This window comes from Achroia grisella, unplaced genomic scaffold, assembly GCF_030625045.1.
Source record: "Achroia grisella isolate CSIRO2021 unplaced genomic scaffold, CSIRO_AGI_Agris_v1 utg780, whole genome shotgun sequence".
Classification (NCBI taxonomy): Eukaryota; Metazoa; Arthropoda; class Insecta; order Lepidoptera; family Pyralidae; genus Achroia; species Achroia grisella.
In genome coordinates this window covers 2,015,128-2,035,840 of record NW_026713020.1, presented here as the reverse complement: position 1 = coordinate 2,035,840, position 20,713 = coordinate 2,015,128, and the positions used below count along the sequence as shown (strand labels likewise).

Sequence of the window (20,713 nt, the reverse complement as noted above, 5' to 3'; positions counted from 1 at the left end):
GACGATTAATCGAACAGATATTCCGTAATAAGATACCTAATTAAGGAAATGTTTAGGATAAAGTAAATTGAATAGTAATACTTGAGCTAAAAATATTCTATATGAATACAACTGGGGACAGTAAGTCAAATAATCCGATTAGTTGGTCCTAAGTACATCAGCGGCGTTTAATTTGAAACGCACCAGGTTCCTACTTATAAAAACACAGTAATGAGATTCTTGACGTCAACGTCTTACTACCCTGTAAAAGTTGTAACTTAATATTTATTTGTACCCGACTGCTGAATAAGATTTACAACTTGGCTGTAAGTATAGATTCGTAAATTATACAATATAAGTAATATCGATAGTAATATAGTTATCTACTTTCACAAAAATATGGAATATGTTGGTAACGCATTTGTATTTTTTATATTGTAGTATAAGTGAGATTTATTCAATTTACCAACTGACCCACGCAACTTCATCTGTATCATCACGTGTGATGCACGTACTTGTCATTTATCGATATATTTCGGCCAATTTACAAAATATCTTTTTAAATTATAACATATGTGTTATTCTGATATCACTCTAAAGTTTCGTCAAAATGCATTCAGTAGTTTTTGCCTAAAAGAGTAACAAACATCTATCTATCCAAACTCACAAATTTTCGTGTATTATATTAGTAAGATAATAAAATGGACCTCTTTTTACATACTGTATCTTATTATTAACTATTTTATGCTAGTTACAATAAACAGTAACTACGATTTACTCGATCAGTAATACTCAATGTTTCTCAATGTTACTCCACGAATGATGTAGATAACAGCACAATGAGAACGAGGATATGTCTGTGTACTGTACGTAGACACATATTACAATAATTGACATCGGCCATACGGAATAGACGTTACAGATTTCCCCCTGGAATCAATTGACAATGTTGCCTGGATGTTATTACCAACCTGTCATAAGGCTACCATTCGTGGTAGGTGGAACGGGCAGTAATTTCATAATGGTTATACCTTTAATAGATTATACATGCCTGAGTGAGGTTTGCTATATACTACTTAATATTGCAATAGCTATTATGTATTGATTAAAAATAAAATTAATCTTCTTGTATATTAAACAATACAACGTCGAACGTCGATTTATTGTTTTATTTCTTCTTATGTAAATATAGGTGTATGTAAATATATGTATTCATACATAATGTTCTGATACTTCTCACGGGTTCCTAATTTTTTTATTATCATTATGCAATATTCCTCTATCAAACATGTACTAATTGTACCTAGCTGACACTGCTTCTTACGACATCTAATTTATTGTGGCGATACCGCTGTAATTTGTCAGGTCACCTCTTATTTTAACTTAATATTTTTGTAATAAATTATTAATATAAAATACGACTTAAGAGGTTTTCGCTTTACCAGTTATTTTTATGAATTAATCCTAAATTAATTATCTATACTAATATTATAAATCAGAAAATATGTCTGTCACTCTGTAACCTTTTCACGTCTAATTGTAATAATGAATCTAGAAGGGATGAAAGTCTTATATTCTTCAGTACGAATACTATTAAAATGCTATTTATATCCGAAGTAAATAATATTTGCAAAAATTATAGGTATGCAGTAAAAAGATAATAACAAAATTACTCACCTATTTGGGGCACATCATAGGGCCGACTAGAGCGGGAGGCCCGTAACATCATTTGACTAGCGATTTCCGAAGGCAGATGGGGAGCGCGCTTATTATTGCGCGAGCGGCGACGCTCCTTATGCAAAGCGCCGGGCGGTAGAGGTGGCGGTTGGCGCGGCGCGTACTCTCGCTCCGCGTCTGTGGGCGCCCCCTCAGGTTCAAACAGCTCGTTAAGCGGACGCGAGTGCGACAGCTCACGTCCGGCCCGCCAATCGGTAGGATAGCGCCGCGGAGTTGACTCAGCCGCTGAGCGCAGCGCCAGCGCCGCGAGCACTGTCGTGACACAGCACACGCGCATGCTGAGCGCCGCCCGGGCCCTCCACCACACGCGCATCCCCTGCTACTAAGTACACAGCAGCTTGTGCACACCCACCGGGCCCGTGCCCGACCACATTATTCAATTTCAGTTAATTTAAAGAACTCCTCTTTATTTTCAGGTCAGTTGTACTTAGTTCAGAGAGACGTCACTTGTTCCTTTGAACGCAGTTGTAAAATCTGGAACAAAAACAAATTGAATATTATTCATATTTAAAATACAATACAATACAAGCAAGGCGTCAATTATAATTAAGTGGTCATTTAGTTCTTCAATTCCAAATTTCTTCAAATCTATGCATCAATAAAATGGATGTATTTCAACGTAAAAAAAACTAGTGTGATAAATATTAAGAGCCGTTATATTATATTAACAATGAATAACATTATCCTCTAAGAAAAAAATAATGATAAAGAAAACCATGCTTTTTATATTTAGTAAATACAAGTAAATATAATAACAATAAATTTTGAAAAAAATACACTTTTTTACTGTTAGTATAAATTAAGCAGCATGCGGAGTTAAGAAGTACATGAAAATTTTAAGCTACTAATTACCTTATAAAATAAAATGTTTCGCTACATATTGTTATAAATTATGGCTATGAGGAAAATTATTGCGAATAATATGAAAGTGAAAATTGTCTGACTCGCCACAAAGTATATTTACACAAAATTTAAATGTTTTCTTACTCAAAAGTAGAAACATAATTTGTATAAGAGAATGTAAATATAATAAAGAATTAGTTTACTGAATACGATGGTGCTAATATTTGTAATTATATGCGTTTGACCTTTTCTATTATCGAAATGCAAATTAATATTTGATTTATTTTTTATAAGTAAATTTGCTGTTATTTATTTAGTTTTTTTCTTGTTTCGTATTTCCCTATAGTTATCAGCTGTTATTTCCCGTGTCTATGAAATTTCATTTGAATGTTTACAAGTACATACTAAACGATGACGTTGCCAGTCTTAAAATATGAATATTTCAATCGCTTTCTAATATTTCTTACCTATATAATTTTTCTTATATTTATATACATATACCAAATATAACTAATAAATTGCACGTATCTAGCTGACCGAATTTCAAAGTTAACTAGTTACTACTTACTAATTAAAATTTACGACTAATCGACTTGAACACATGTTATTACTATAGCTCTCAGCTCTATCAGTAAGAGACCCAGATCAAACTCTACAACATTTTGACCAGGTCTTATATAAGAGGTCATAAACGATAATTATTTTATAATCATAAGTAAAATTCGTGTATATTACGTTAGGTAATTTTGATTTTTCGCATTGTATTATCTCTCTTGTTAATTACTATATCTTGCCATAGTGTGACTTGGCATATAGATATAGCAATTACGGCATAGGCAAGTTAACGCGTCGTAAACTTGTCCATTAAGTCAGATAGCTGTAGCCACACGCTTTCACTCAACAATGCTCTTTACTCTAATGTCTTCATTTTGTGTAGGTATAGATATAGTGCTGTGATATCGACCTATACTGTGAAACACTTGTAATAGGCATTTATTGATGTACTTACTTATATCTGTCTACTATGAGTTTCATAAATGAAATACTACTAGTTACAATTGTGTTCTAATTACAACTTAATAGAATAGGATTACTGTAGATATATAAAAAATATATAAAGAATCTAATTTAATGTTTCTATTAATATACCCACTTAGGCTACTATAATTACTAATTAACTATTGTTAATAATTTGAATAACAATATTAAAATTAACATCAACTACTAGACAAATATTAAGTGGTGAGGGTAGAAATATATTGTAATAAATAATTCATATATATACAATAGTTTTAAGAACTATTGTATATATATGAATTAATATAGATATATAACCTTAGTTAAGTCCCTTTTTTATTTGTTTTTTTGCACAATAAAGTTATTATTATTATTATTAATATATATTACTCTTTAGATGACACACACTATTTAATTTGTTAAGTTAACCTGAGAGGAGGAGATGTTAACCTAACATATTTTTAGTTTAATTCTAAATGATAATTTTCATACAAACTGTTCGTAATTAGTAACAACTATTGATAAACATAGTATAGTTCCGTGAGAATTCTACCTGACTTTGAACTTAGAATTCCCTTTACGTCTAATATATTATATATTTTAGATCTTTTTATGTGAAAGTAGATACGTAAACTACATTATAATAGATAAAGCTAGGGGGAGGGGATTGTTAGTAATGTGAATAAAGAACTCATCTACCATGTCAGGTTGTCGTCGACGCGGTTCCCCTGGAAATCATCATGTCAAATTGCTAGTGAGTTCGCCACGATAAGCTAACTGACCTGACCTCGTAATCACCATATCATCCCCCACTGGTGCCCCGCCACCATATACTGTTAGCGCAGTCGAGTGTTCTATTACATTATAATCCACTATAAAAAGAGATTAACAGTGGACGTACTAGACGTTACAGAAAGATTAGAAATTTGGTACAAAACTAGTGGGAACAAGAAGGCCCGAAACCTGTGGCGTGCTATCGCCACGGCTATATTTATAATCGGGTGGCGCGCGGTGGGTCGTTGACGTCATCGCGAGGGTCGCACGGTCGAGGCGGCGCAACGGCGGCGGGCGACACGGCGCGACGTGGCACGGCGCGCCCTCCGATACGCACTTGCAAATTCGTAACTCTATGAATGAAGAAATTAAATTATTCTCAGCCGTGTCCTGAATTTCCACGAGCATGACCTGAGTCCCAAGAGCTACTTTTGTTACGCATTCAGTTGCTACTTACCCGCTCGACGAACAAAACGACCCTTCGAGTCACACAAACGTCCTAATTAGATAGCTTTTTCGTTTTAAATTACATGTTCAAAGAGCAGTCTTTCTACAAAGAAAATGATTTTATATTATTAAAAAATGTTCCATTAACACTCACCTCCATATTTTTAAACGAAGATCGCAAGGAACATGGAACAATTACCTACAAGGCTTTAAAAACATGTGTACGTTATTATAAAAAGTTCAATGAAATAATTACTGATTATTTAAAAATAATTTCTAACAGCAAAAAAAAATTGTTCCTGGTATGAAATATATAGATATATTTCATACTTCATCATTGAATTTTACATTCTGGATACCATCAGAGTTAGGTATCAATATAAATTACAGTGGTCGCTCAGATGTCGAAAGCCTTTTATGGTTATATTACGGTAAGACCATACACAAATAATAATAAATACAACCAGTTTTAATCTATTCTGAATTTAAACACAAACTTTAACATTAAATTTATTTTATTTTTTAAGCATAATTAAAAATATATATTAACGTTCTGCATTGCTTGGGGCACAAAGATTTTGATTAGTACCCGTTTCAGGTAAGAAAACCCAATGCAATCGACTTTTATTAATACTATACAGATAGCATGCGATATTAATTTTAAAAATTATAACGTCGTAATTGTAATCATTTATTTTGTTAGCACTGTATGTATTTAAGTATTAAAAGATGCAACTTTACTCCATCCCACACCGTGTCGCGGTGTGCGTCTGTATTATTGTGCGTTGTGCTTATACCTGATATAATCGGTCTGTTCCGTGTCACCAGAATAATTCCACTTGTAGGTTTCAATTCAATTATTCTTATCACGCGAGGCGCTGCTTACAGTCCCACGACGACGGATAAGAATGTATATGCTGTTACAAAACAAAAATAAAATATCTCTGAAAAGTTATTTATGTGAGTAGTGTATTACAGATTTTATGAGAAAGATACTGCTAACTTTGCTTACTTTTATAGGAGAGTACATAAAAGTTATTATAAACTATAGGCGAAATAAGTACGTAATTAACTCTGTTGCCATAAAAAATAAGTTTGAATCAAATTGATTATGTATATGCCACACATGATAGTAGATTAATAATTTCACGATCGTACAAATTATGGATGAATGGAAAATAAAGTTTTCTTGTCTTTATAATAAATTAACCTAATCTACATCTACTATTCATCCTGATTAACTTTCAAGGCCAAGCTGGAACTACTATTAAATTAAAATTGAGAATTTATGTTTATTTTATAATATATTTTAGAACACGGCAGATTTAATATCTCAAATTACTAACACCACTTGTGTAAAACCACGAAAAACAGCTAGTATGGCTAATATGGATACCGTGGACTCACCGGTGTTTTTTTTATAGCTGTTATATTGTTATGTACAAATGGTAGTGAAAAAAATACCGGTTTTATTTGGCCGTTATATATGGATTGTAATTGACAATACCAATTATAGGTTTTTATTGGCTCAAGGATCTCATAAATATACGTATTATATAAAGAATCCGGGTACTGAGTTCCTAGAAGAAATTAAATCACAAAACAAATTAGAAATTCCCTGAAATTCAGATCTAATGACAAATTGAATATGTACACAAGTATAAATAGGTAGGTATACACGCGACTGTATTTGTTTAGACATTATACAAATTACTACCAATAAAGCTTTCAGAGATTTCAAGCCGGGAATATATTGGTGTCATTTAGGTACAATAACAATTTAATGTACAGCATAATATATACGTGTATTGTTTTCTACTGCAGGGCCTAGAAATCTTTCCTTGTATGAGGTAATCAGGCAAACTACATTTACTACTTTTTAAATTATTCTATTATATACTGGCTACTCACCTCTGCTTCGCATAGGTGTACATATATTATACATATACCAAAACCTTCCTCTAGAATCATTCTATCTATTAAAAAAACCGCTTCAAAATCAGTTGCGTAGTTTTATTAATTTAAGCATACATAGGGACAGACAGCGACAGCAACTTTGTTTTATACTATGTAATTATAATACCACAATCTCTACATTACAAAATAGTAATTAACCCGTAGTCATGTGAAAAATTAAAATAGTAGGAATCCACCATTTTTTTAATTTTACTTACATTCATAACTACCATTGTACATGTAATTTATGTTTTTTTTATATAAAAGGATCATTTATTTTATATTGAAATTTATATAGAAAACATTGCGTAAAACTTATTTCACTAATTTAATATAAATAAGTTTTAAAATATTTGGATTATAAATATCTATATTAATAATTCCGTCAAGGGATACGGTTGACTCGAACGAAACATTATGTGAATAACAAAACATAAAAAAATATTCATTTCGAGTCGACAATATATATCCGCAAAATTCGGATTATGGAGTATTTCGTTTAATTCTAATAACACTGACAAACAAACTGCAGTCGCCATCTTTTTGTACGGAAACGACAAAAATATATATTTATTCTGTATAATACTACGACAGTAGTGGAAACATTAGTATATGTACGTAAATTATACAATTCTGTTATGGAAACGTTATATTAAACTTTAAAACTAATTTGTTAGAATAAAAGTTTCCGATTAAACAAATTGGTATGGCTACCTCGCTACAGGTAGTAACATTTTTTTTGGTTCTATTTAACCTTAATCGGAAAGGCAAAGGGAATCTGCGCCCATACAGCCGAAGTGGTAACATTATTTGAAAATTTGACATTTAAACCTGTCAATTTAGTCTCCCGGATTAAAAAACAAACTATAACCAAGTATGGCACTTACAAATTAATTACTAAGCTACTTGGTGTCCCTGCAGCACCAAGCCCCGCATGTTTAAGGGGGCTCGACCCCAGAGTGGCTAACGCGGGACGAAAGGGAAGGTTGAAAGGAAAAGGAAATGGATAGGAAGAAGAGGAAGAAGAGGAAAAGGACGTTGGTGAACCACGTCGTCGTACTGAAAGAGCGACAAAACTAGGAACTCGACAAATCCCGGAGAGTTGCGCGGACTAAATAAAAAAAAAAGAATGTAAATGACGAAAAAAATGGGACAGATGTTTGAATGAAGAAATTGGTTTTAAATATCTGGTAAAATAGAGAGTGCTTAAAACAAAGAGGTTAACAGAGAATAAACCTTAAAGTTATATGTTTTGTTAATTTATTTTGAATGTTGATTTGAAATAAAAATTATTTGTATAAATACTTTTGCACTTATTATTTACTATAGTATTTATTAAACACAATGAACGAAGCTTTAGGTATATATGCCTTGCTTACTTAATATTCTTTAAGAACCGATGACTACAGAAATATCTACCCGAGCGAAGCCGGGTTTTCATCTAGTTATATTATATTACGTACGGTAAACGAGAAAGGGCAGAGGCCACAATACAAAACGTTATTAACGAAACTAAACTTCCCTCAAAACATATTGATTAAAGATTTTTTTTAAAACATTTCTTTACATTTTATACTGACTTACTGTAAGGTTTACTTAATACTTTATATTGGTAACAAAGCTAGATTACGGACTGACATACTGTTTCTTTACATCTAATAATATAAGAGTATATTCACACAAATATATTATTTATATTCATAACTTTGTAAACAGGATATTATTCCAGCAAAGTTTGATATAAATAGAAACTTAAACATCCACGTGTAAATAAATTAAAAGTCTAATATAAAGTTATTTGTATAAAGTAGCGATAGGTGGTAAGTAAGGAAACAAAAGTTTCCAAATTATCTCGGCTGGAACGAACATTTAGGATTGTGTTCGTAGACAATTGCGTTCTACATCGCACAAATTACAATGTTCATTGTCTGATTTCCCGTAACAGAGGATCATCATCTTTTCATTCATTGTCACAACTGATATCCTATTGAATATAGGAATACTAGTCAAAACAAATCATTAACAATGTCTATTGTTTTAACATCATATTACAATCTAAAAAGTATAGTGTAACATAAAAGTTACACTATATAAAGTATATATATGAAGTATTGTATATAGGTATGTAGTACAGTATGCCACAACTTCGAGTAATAAAAATATAGCTAAAAATATGTCGTCGATAGAAAATTCTACCATCACCACTTTCTACGAATGAACTTTTCATTATGTAATTTGAATGCCTAAACAACTTACAGCTCACCTGATGGTAAATGGTAATCGTCATCTATATATTATACATGAACAGCACTACGAACTGTTATCATGTGATACCGGTGATTCAACTTATGTCTTGTTATACCGGAGAACTAATATATTGGCCTTATTCTTCAACCGAAATACAGATTACAAAACAAGTTTTTATTTAAGTTTAGATTACATAAGTAAACTTAAATAATTACGGGAGAAATACATATTTAGCTAAAGTATCATCAAAATCCTACCGTAGTCCAGTGGAGATGTGATTTATGTACGCAGTCAAGGTAGATAAATTCTAACTCGTGAACAACTCGTAGCACTTTAGCGGCGTCGGCCATTTTCGTAGCAAACAGGTAGGATCCCGTAATTTGCAGATAGCTTTACTGCCTTAAAAATACGGGTGAATATATCACCTACACTACATGAATACTGTACCACACACATCAAGAATTACGTAGTCCACATACGCTACGATATGTCATTAAAATAAACTGAACTGTTCGAACTACGAATATAATAATAAACACTAACATTTTATATATAGAGTTGCATGGTCAATGGTACAGATTGGTGTCAGCGATGTATCGCTGTCGGTGTTATAGAAAACAACAATTCTATAAATTTTTAACCAGCTGCTAAAAAAGCAAACAAAGTTATACACTTCGTTCGCTTTTTTAAAATGACTGTAGCCTGTGTAAATGACTGTACGTCCTTGCTTATTATATCATCTATCTTCATATCAAATTTCATTAATATTTGTTTGGCTTGTTTTAATTTGACTCGAAAAAATATAACAAGGAGACAAACAGACAAACACACTTTCGCATTTAGAATATTAGTATGAAATACCAATTACTCATGCTCGATTAAAACTGATTCATATTCTCATATGTAAAAATTGCCATATCCAAGCCGCAATTAAAACTACAATATATATGTAAATATAATCAATTAATATAACAAAGCGCAAATGACAATTTTTTATATATTTTTTACACAAATTAACGTTTAGAATGTCTGTCTCATAGAAATAAAGATTTATTATGACATTTTGTAGATTCCAAGATCTTCTACAAACTTAATAATATCGATTAAACTTTTTTGAAAAAGGCTCTTAAAGAAAATTTTGCGATTCAGATACATCAGTGGAAACTCAATTTAAAACTTTCACTCCACGCTCGAATATAAATACTTACAAAACAACGAAAATATTTAAGATTTATTAGCGCAGAAAGGGCACGAAACTGACATGATGAAGAGAAAATTGACAAAATATATAAGAAATTAAAATGGTTGAAGACATTTTAAAAATATATTACCACCGATAAGAACATTATAACGAAATTTAACATTCATGCACTACAGTGAATCTCGTTCCGACACCACATAGAGAAAGTAATTCTTAAATAAAAGACTTTGTTACATAAAAATATGAAGGCCCTAGAAGCAAAACATAAGAAGCATTCATTTACTTTTATTTGTAGTGCTTTTTATATTCCGTTTTTCGAGACACTAAACATTTTTTTTGTGGTTTCATTAAATCTTTTCGGTGTGATTCACATCTTCATGAGACTGACTGTGTCGTGATATAACTATAGGGACCTAAAAAGTTGTTTGAGATCTATCTGTGTACATTTTGATATGTATTATTACATTTTATATTTTCTACGAAATCTTAATCGTGTATAAAAAAGTAGAGTATAAAATAACGTGAACGACAGAAGTGAAACGTGCTTATTTAAAATGTAACTAGGCAAAATTATCTATTTGTAGCAGTAGTGATGTTGTAACCGCTTCGCAATTAAAGAACGGTTTCTTTAAGTTCCGGACTTATCCGGCGGTAAGTCCGGAACTAGTTAGGCTATTTCCTGATTAACTTAAATAAGTCGACTAAACTGTATCTATCTCTACACAACTTAACCACAAGGCGTGATGGAATCTATTTCTAAACTACGAGTACTCAAGGTGATTTATTGAAGCATTTCGACTTTTAGTTTATTTTTATTTTACTGATAGCTGTGATGACTTGTTCTATCTCCTGCTTACGGTTTATCGTCGTTGTACAACCTAGATTTCATTATTCCCGCTGTTAAAGTTAAATTTTCTTACAAAGACTAGGAAAGTAGACAATCGCCGTAATACCGTAATGTCTCTCACGAAGAAAGACCTGTACCCAGAATTGAATGAGACATTATGATAGTGATAAAATTAACTTTTACGAATTTCGTTTCCTTACAATGTTATTCATGAAACGAACGAAGTTCTTATAATTCCAATATACTTAAACGAGATTCTCTGTAGACACATGTAATTTGTTTACTGTAACTTTTATCTAAAATTTTTAATATGTTTTTGAAAACATAAAGAATAAATTAAGTGTTTATAACTATACTAGCTTTTGCCCGCGGCTTCGCTCGCGTTAAGAAGTATTATTATTATTAATTGGGTATAGTTTTTGCGGCTTTACTTTTGTTTCTTTTCTTAGGGAATGCCTACGTCATAGTAGCTTTATGCATACAAAGTCTCAGCTCGATCGGTTTAAAATTGACAAAGTTTCATACAAACTTTCAACCCCTATTTTATCCTCTTGGGGGTAGAATTAATCAAAATCCTTTCTTAGCAGACGCCTACGTCATAACATCTATCTGCATGCCAAATTTCAGCCTGATCCGTCCAGTGGTTTGGGCTGTGCGTTGATAAATCACTATGTCAGTCACCTTTGAGTTATATATATTTAGATGTATTTGATACACATCAGTAGAATTTAATTATTATAAATACCACTGGAATTTAATTATTATAAATAGCATTTTCTATATAAGAAAGGTAACATATGATTTACTATTTCATTTTATTGATATACGCAGCACCGCCAAAACAACCGTCATTATGTTTCGATACCTAAGATTGTGTCTAATTTCTTTAAAGGTTGTATAGATCTCCATACAATTATTGCTTTACTACATTTACTAATCACTATTATTGTAACTATCCATAAGGCCAGTATTTTAAATTAAGGAGATATTTATAAAAAACACCTACGAATACAAAAATAGTAGCTAAATATTATAATTCAATGTAAACTACCATAATTTCGGATTTAATTATATGATACAAATTATTCACAGAATATCGTATGCATTAAATTCGCTGCTCATAATATGAAAATGTATATACAACGTTGCTTTTAGTAAATACAATAGACAAGACGTGGAAGATGTAAATGACGCGACCAATCCGCCAGCAGCTTTTTATATTTATCAACCTACTTGGCTCTATATCTGAACTTTATGCAAAACTAAGAAACCAACGTCATTTAAAGAACTTTTACCCAGATCCTTTCCATTTTAGTATTGATTTATGACACGCAACAAAAAACTTGAATGGCCCTACTTTTGATCAACTGCTATATTTTGTTTTGTTTTGCAAATTGCGGCTATTGGTTAACACGCTCCATTAGAGGTTCATTCATTCTAAGGCAACTGTTACTAGTGGGCGGCTTACACGATAAACAACCTTTTGTATACTTACCTAATTAACAAATGTTTATATTATTATGACTGGCATTTTTGCTTTTAAAAGTCTGTATATACAAAATTTAGGTCGTGTGTGTAAATAAACGAATAGGTATTTTATTTATAGCTTTATATGGGTATGTGAAGTTAAACAAATAGTTTTGTATATTACCTATTCCGACGACAGAAGTCTAACCATATTAATCTCGATTGAAACACTAGTTTATTTAACGTAAACAATATGATGATATTTTTTACCTTTGCCAAGATACCATTACTTACTTAAACAACATACATTGGGAAATTTAATGAAGCCCACAAATTACTTTATGTAATTATTTTCTTATGTCGACAGTAATGATTTCTTTGATTCTTTCATTATTATGTATAAATGACTCCAGTGCTTATTTGAGTTCTATCAATTACCGTATTTATTATGTATTTACAAAATAAATGTATCTAAGTATTTATATCAGTTATCTAATATCCACAACACAAGCTCTACATTTCTGGATAGCGCTGTGTGTATTGTCCTGTGTTATTGTTACAATAACCAGACAAAATTACCTTGATTCAATAGTGTTCAAAGCCATCTCGATAAAAGATATTACGCCTAATCTAATATATAGTGACCATATATGTAAATATCTTTTGTAATGTTTACAACACAACAATCTGGGTACAATCACAATATGCATATATTCACTACCTAAGCCTTCCTTGTGTGGCTGTTGAATTATATCATGCAAATAAATCAGACAAACAATTTGTATCTGCTAGTACAATTCATGTGGAGAATGAAATGGACTGACATGTAATGAGTTAAATACAGTCACTGGGAGAGCTATGAGACGAATTGGCCTGCAAGCTCAGACGTTGTGCCGCTGACCTAATTGGCGACGACACAACTGAAAATGTTAATGTTATGAATTTGCTTTGCCATATATACCCTCTTTATATTAAACGTATTGTTTTATTCATTATTGTAGTTAATAGATTTGTGTAATTAGCTTTTTTTACAGATTTTATAATTAATATGAAATCGGTAAGATTATCTAATTTGCATAAGTGCTGTGTGTGTTATTCAATGATGAACATCGTAAGTTTTAAATTTTCTTGGTATTTATATCCAGTGCTATTTATATAAGTTAATCCCATTATATGTCATTCTAAACAACATTTAGCAATTGAGTCATCTAGATCACAATTGTCATTTAGTTAGATTCTTTAGGGTTTATAATAAAATATATAAAATTCTAGTGTCACACTGTTCATAACAAAACTCCTGAGAACTCTTGACCAATTGTTATGAAATTTTGTGTATATTTAGTGGGTCTGAGAATAGGACATAGACTATTTTCCACAATGAAGTGAAATTATTTTTTATCATTTTTTCGTATAACCCTTAATAGCGATATTAGTACTTCAATTATATAGCAAAACAACGTTTGTCAAGCCATTTATTATATGTAAATCTATCTATCATCATCATTACATAGTATAAAATAAGGTCGCTGTCGCTGTCTGACCCTATATATGCTTAATTCTTTATAATTACGAATCGGATTTTGAAGCGGTTTTTTTTAACAAAGAGTGATTCGAGAGAAAGGTTTATATTTATAATACATGTACACCCGTGCGAAGCCGGGGCGAGTAGCTATATATATATATATATGTAGTACACAAGTCAACATCTAAAATTACTCTATTTAAAAAATAATCATATATTGAGTACGCACTCTATTTGCTCTAGACAACGCATCCTATATTTTGGCATTCAAGAACCGAATATCAGTTTGGTTATAAATAAATGGGCGAGTTACAACGGTTGGACGAGCGCTAGGGGAGAGTAGACGTGAGGCGAGGTAACGTTAGCGGTCACACAGTTTGCTCTTGTTTATTCACAGTTAAAAACCACAAATCAAGCGAAACTGTCCCCGGATTAAACGCTTACTGAGTGCCTTTGACGTTTCAATCGCTTTTGGTGTGCGTATTACTAAACATATGTAAGGATTATATACCTACTCGTATTTATCAATCTAGTGTATATAATATACACATGGATCTATAATCTACATATAAGTGGAAATCTTACTAACATATGTAATATTATGTTATCTGTGCCAATATTTTAAATGTAAAGTTTGTGAGTATTGATTAATGGATGTTACTCTTTCAGGCAAAATCTACTGAACTGATATTAATGAAAATTTACAGGAATATAGCTTACACATCAGAATAACATCTAGGCTATAATGCAAAAAGATATTCTGTCATATATATGAAATATAATGATATCATATATGATGTCAAGTAAGTGTGATGCAGAAGAAGTTGCCTAAGCTAGTAATATATAAAATTGTACTTCTGTTATAAATAATTATTTTAATCAAATAAAACTAACTTAAAACTTTTGATATACTTTTTTTATTCTCATATTTCAGGTAGTATATTATTGTAAACAAACTGAAGAATTTAATATCTTATATATAAATATAATCGACGTCTAAATACTCTATACAGACATAAATCCTCCCATTTTTATTCCTCCCATTTTATATCTCGTCCTTGTTGTCACATCCGCTTCGTTAATTATAAATTGATTTTATTAGTGAATTTTTTAAAGGTAAAAATTTTCATACTATAAATATTCATTGTGTATGCTTATCACTTATCTAGCGAATAAAATAATAGCTACATACTAGTAAATAATGAAGTGGCAAAAATATCCTATATTTAAAAGTAAATGATTACATATTTATTTGCGTTTAAAGAGAGACCCAAGGCTTTCATAATCTTAGAGGGATTTGCATTACTTATTTACATATTTTTCTTGGTATATAAGAGTGGCTTGAAAATAAGGCCCTATATATTTTTTGTAGAAATTATCTCACTAAAACTATTAACAAAATTCATTTTTCAATAGGATTAGATTCTTTTCAATCTATCCGCGAAATAATTATATATCCATGATCTGTCAAAAACAGAAATGAATACGTTAATAATATAATATTTCAAATAAAATGTGTAGTACTTCAGTACATTTAAAATTACCTATTAAATCGTATTTCTGTCATACAATTTTCAATATAATATTAAAGTTTTTCTGTCAGAAATATGTGTATGTTTAACTTTATTATAAATTGCAGTACAGAAACTGTTATTACAATATATATTTTTTTGCGTAAATTCAATTGTTGTTAATGAAGTGAGACTAAGCGTGTACACATTTTAGGTTCTAGAACCAGAAGGAATAACATCGGGCTGAAAGTGAACTAATAATATTTCAGGTTCGATTCTCTGGTTCATCAATTTAGAAAACATCTTTCCTGAATTATTTGCATTTCCGGCATGAGTTTGATATAGCACTTAGTTTATAATTCTTAAATTAGGATATCCTGCATAACGACACGAATAGTAAACTATTTATAATTTAAAGATCACTAACCCAGGACTGTGAAACTGAATTAATATCGCCATCGTCATTACAGACTACATTAATTTGAATACATATAGCGGTACGTAAACTTAACAGTTCCTTTTTTTCTATTTCAAGCACGTCGTCAAGTGGTACTTGGATGTATAAGGGGATAGTTTATCAACCCCAGAGGGATATGTTAGAAGATAAAATATATATACTTATATTAAATCTCTTTTCAGTCGTACAGACAGTATGTCGCCTATTGTTGGCAGTCACGTATACATTTTCAACGAAACATTGCGCTTTGCATGTCAACTATCTACCTCTCGTTCGGGAAAATGTGTACATTCAATATATTCGCTGTTCTATATATGAGAGTCCTAATTTATTTAGATGTTATTTACTATTGCAATTGAGTACAAAATAATATCTAATAATTTTACTTATGATAATTTTAAGCTATATCAATCAAATTATCATTCAAATAGCCCCAAAACCAGGCCTATATGGCCACGCTAGTCTAGCGGTTTAGCTCACCGCCTTACTTCCAATAGTGACGAGTTCGATTCCTCACACGATACAAATATTTCTATTGGTGAGTATGAATTTTTTGTATCCGTCTGTATGATTTATACATGTATTACGTACATATTTATCTTCATCCATTCTGTAACCCTAGTTACAGCACTGCATAAATTCTTTACAGCTTTGAGACGAACTTCTTAGCATTCCATGGTTTCACCGCGCGGATGCCGGATCCATCGTGTGGCAGAGAAGATAACTCCAAGCAGTTCCCGGGACTTGTGTTCCGGTGTATAATATATTTATAAAAAAAAGTGTATAGATCTATGTATTTATATCAGTTGTCTAGTACCCATAACACAAGCTCTGCTTTGCTTGGAACTAGACGGCGTTATGTATGTTGTTCGAAGTATTATTATTAAATTATATACTTAAAAATACCAGATTTATATACTTAGCATAGCGTTGATAGTCAGAACAAATGTTTTTTTTTATATTTTAATTTACAGGGTTCCTTAGAGTATATGAAACATGCTCCAAGTCATACAATGAGAATTAACCAGCTATTTTATGTAAACATGGGTAAGGTATATCATAGAGAAATACATAATTTAGATAATCTAATGTAATAATTAACAATTCAATCCATCTAATAAGTAGGTACCATAAATTAGTACAGTTATGATAACAGGATTGAATATTAATTTCTTTATTCACAAAGAACGATGTTATTTGCGATGGAAATGAAAAGTAACATAAACTCTCTGATTATGTAATATTGTTAAAATATTTGCAATTAATCTTTAGTACTTTGAATGAAATCGCTTGCCTATTCAATTTCAAAAACATGATTTGAGATGAATGGATGAAAGTGCCTCTCTGACGGTATTTACAAGAATGAATTATACTTAGTCCCATTTCTCAAACGAAGTAATATAAACATAGTCTGCTTATGAAAGGTAGTACCCAACTTTTCTACGATTACATTTACTAATTTTTAAATATGTAGGTATATGTACACTACATGTTTATATTAGGCAATTCTAACTTTTATTTTTAGAGAACATAATTAGAAAAGTCGGGTAACACGGGTAGTTTGACTACATTAACACATCACGCGATATACCATTGTGTTCTTTTAGAGTTCCTTAGTTAAATGGACAGTAGACAAGATCCCTTAAATTTAGTTATAACTTGTACTAGTTATAACTTTTCTTAGACAGAAAATATAATATTGTCACAGAATTTAAAGATTAATTTCTTTAACAAATCACTTAATATATCAAACTTACGAAATAAAAAGCTATCAAATATTCAAACCAAAGTCCTTATATGTCGTCATAAATACATACACTTGAAATTGACTATTTATTTCTCATAAATAGCTCTACTATTTTAGACAACATTGCAAAAGTAATTTATTCAATTTTATAATTAACACATTTACACGAACACATAGTTACTATCGAACTTACAAAACTACTCATTATCTATTACTTTAAATACACTAAAGATTTACGCTTGGCAGTTTTTTAACTTTAGACTGAAAATTACTGTAATATTCTGAGTAGTGTAAACTGACATTAATACATAATGAAATAGTAACGATTTAATCCACCAATTCGTTGAAAACCTTGATGTAGTGGATAACATCCACTTTTAATTTCGTTTATGGACTCAAATTATCAATCATACTTATTAATTATTAAAGAGTAGCGTCAACAGGGTATTACTTCAATTTAAGTCTTGATTTTTAAATGGCAATTTATATTAAATAAATTATTAGATATACTAGTTTCTCATGTAATCATGTGTGGGTAATAATATTATTAATATTAATATTATTTAATACAAATGAATTTGTATACATATGTTTGTTTAATATATATATTGTAAATAATAATTTCACAAGTTTTCTTGTACCTAAAAATAGATTATGAATTTGATATCAGCCATAAAATAAAAAGAAGTGTTAGAAACATTACAATATTAAAAGATTATAAACTTGAGAATATAAACATACAAAGAACCAGAAAAGTGAAGAATTATAAAAGTAAAACATAACCAGATCTTCATAGAAAACTATATGTATAACATCTACAGTACAATCAATTTACGTTGACAGCTTCTCAATTAACTATACGTGTTTATCAATATAGTAAACAACCTATTACATGGAAGTTGGATCATTATAACCAGTCTAATTAGTATCTTTCATTTTTAGTATTGGTTTAAGTAGAATCTAGATAGAATATTAAATATAATAAAGAAAAAACCTTTGTATACAGACATGAAGGTACGAATACAAGTTGACAATACGACAAAAACTATCACTATAATAATAAAATACTTATATTATACAAGGGATTACAAATATATAGTCGTAAATATTTTATATATTTGACGACCTCGGTGGTCTAGCGGTATAGCACACCGCTTTACGTCCTATAGTCGCGGGTTCGACTCCTCGCACGGCACAAACATTTGCATTCATGAGTATAAGTATATGATTGTTTGTATCGGTCTGGGTGATTTATATGTATATGCATGTATTTATGAAAAAAAATCTATGTATTTGTATCAGTTATCTAGTATCCATAACACAAGCTTTAGCTAGCTTAACTTGGGTCTAGATGGCGCTGTGTGAATTGTTTGAGATTATTATTATTATTATATAAAGTTTACATTACTTCAAGCGAACCTGTGATCAAGTTCGATAAATGAGGTACTATTAATTCACAAGTAAAATATTAACTACACTTTTATTACACAAAAGTACAGTAATATATTCAAAAAGTTAATAATGTTTACATGAAGATCAGAGTAAAAATAAATATAAGAGGGACAGGAACAAAATAGTAAGTAACCAGACATGAAAATGTACATAGAATTTCGAAATTTAGAACACTATAGAGATTTAGATTAGTTACTTGATTAATAAACATGGATAAAATATACACAAAACAATTTTTCATTATTTTATTATTTTGTCATTTTTAATTAAATATAAGTATCATTAAAATTCTATAACTCATCCTTAAATATGGCGTGAAACTAGTATCATGGAAGTTATAAGGCTAACTAGGCGCCTGTTCTCAATCACATTTTATAAATTTCTGTAAAGGAAATTAACTTCTGATTTCATTTAAAGTCTTAAAAGTCTTAAGTTATTAAATGAAATCAGAAATTTACACAAAGAAATAAAATTGTTGTTTTAAATATATACAGACTTTGGCATTTATTAAACAATTATTTTTCTATAAAAATAAGAGAAAGGAAGGCAACTATAAAAAAGAGTTAGAAACTCATTTTTAAAATAAATATAGTTAGAACATATTCAGCAGATCTTAGAAATAAACTTACAATATATAATAAACTAAAATATAAATATAAATTATATTAGGGAAACCTTCGAAAAGTAGAAAATCATGCAAATCGAAACAGGAAAAATTAATTGATAAACACGCGTATAGAAGAATTATATAGTAAGATTATGTGCTGTAAGTGTTACCTTATTGTATTTTTATTAACCGACTAAACACCAGTTGACTAACATAAGAATGATAATATTTGATAGGCAATAAGAGTATTGGGCCTATCAAACATAATTTTTTTGATAGGCCCAATACTATTGGTATCACTGTAAAAAAGTTTTATAAGATTATTGATTGCTAATAAGGACCTATTAGTATCACAAAATTATGTAAGCTTACTAATGAAAATGATATAAGTAAATGAATGCATCAATAATTTAAAGTAATAGTATAATTGATGATGTCACATAGATTTTCGTTATTAACCTTCCTCATTTATTAACATTCCTAAAATAGGCCAGTGACGTACGTTATTCTTACGTAAATAACGTGACTGATTACAACAATTTTCCTAATAATGATACTTTCAAGCTCCATTTCACAGATTTCTTTTTTCCGTGACCTGCTGACGTATGGCACGGGATGAAATCGTAACGAGGTGATGTGTCGACGGTTCTCCTTTGATACCAATCAGCTATTTGCTGAATCATATCGATATCATATGAATACAAAATACGTAGATATTATGAAGAAATACTAGTAACATACATGAATATAATCTTTTTTTTACCAGACGCCGGCGATCGTTGTCATTTTTTTGTGTGAATATTTCTATTCTATTTTTACTCACTGAAAAGGTCACTCCGAAATTGAGGTTTATTTAAATTAGAAGGGCAAATAAAATATACTGACTGACTATCTTTGCACCG

General features: G+C 30.6%; 1 protein-coding gene across 1 annotated transcript in view; it reads right to left on the bottom strand.

The window, feature by feature from the left end:
• LOC131851058 (uncharacterized) overlaps positions 1-20,713 on the bottom strand; it is an 86,271-nt gene that overhangs the window by 52,442 nt on the left and 13,116 nt on the right. Inside the window, exon 2 of the mRNA XM_059201479.1 lies at positions 1,657-2,190. Within this exon, the coding sequence (XP_059057462.1) occupies positions 1,657-2,029 (373 nt within the window). The 5' untranslated portion in view covers positions 2,030-2,190. The remainder of the gene's footprint in view (positions 1-1,656; positions 2,191-20,713) is intronic.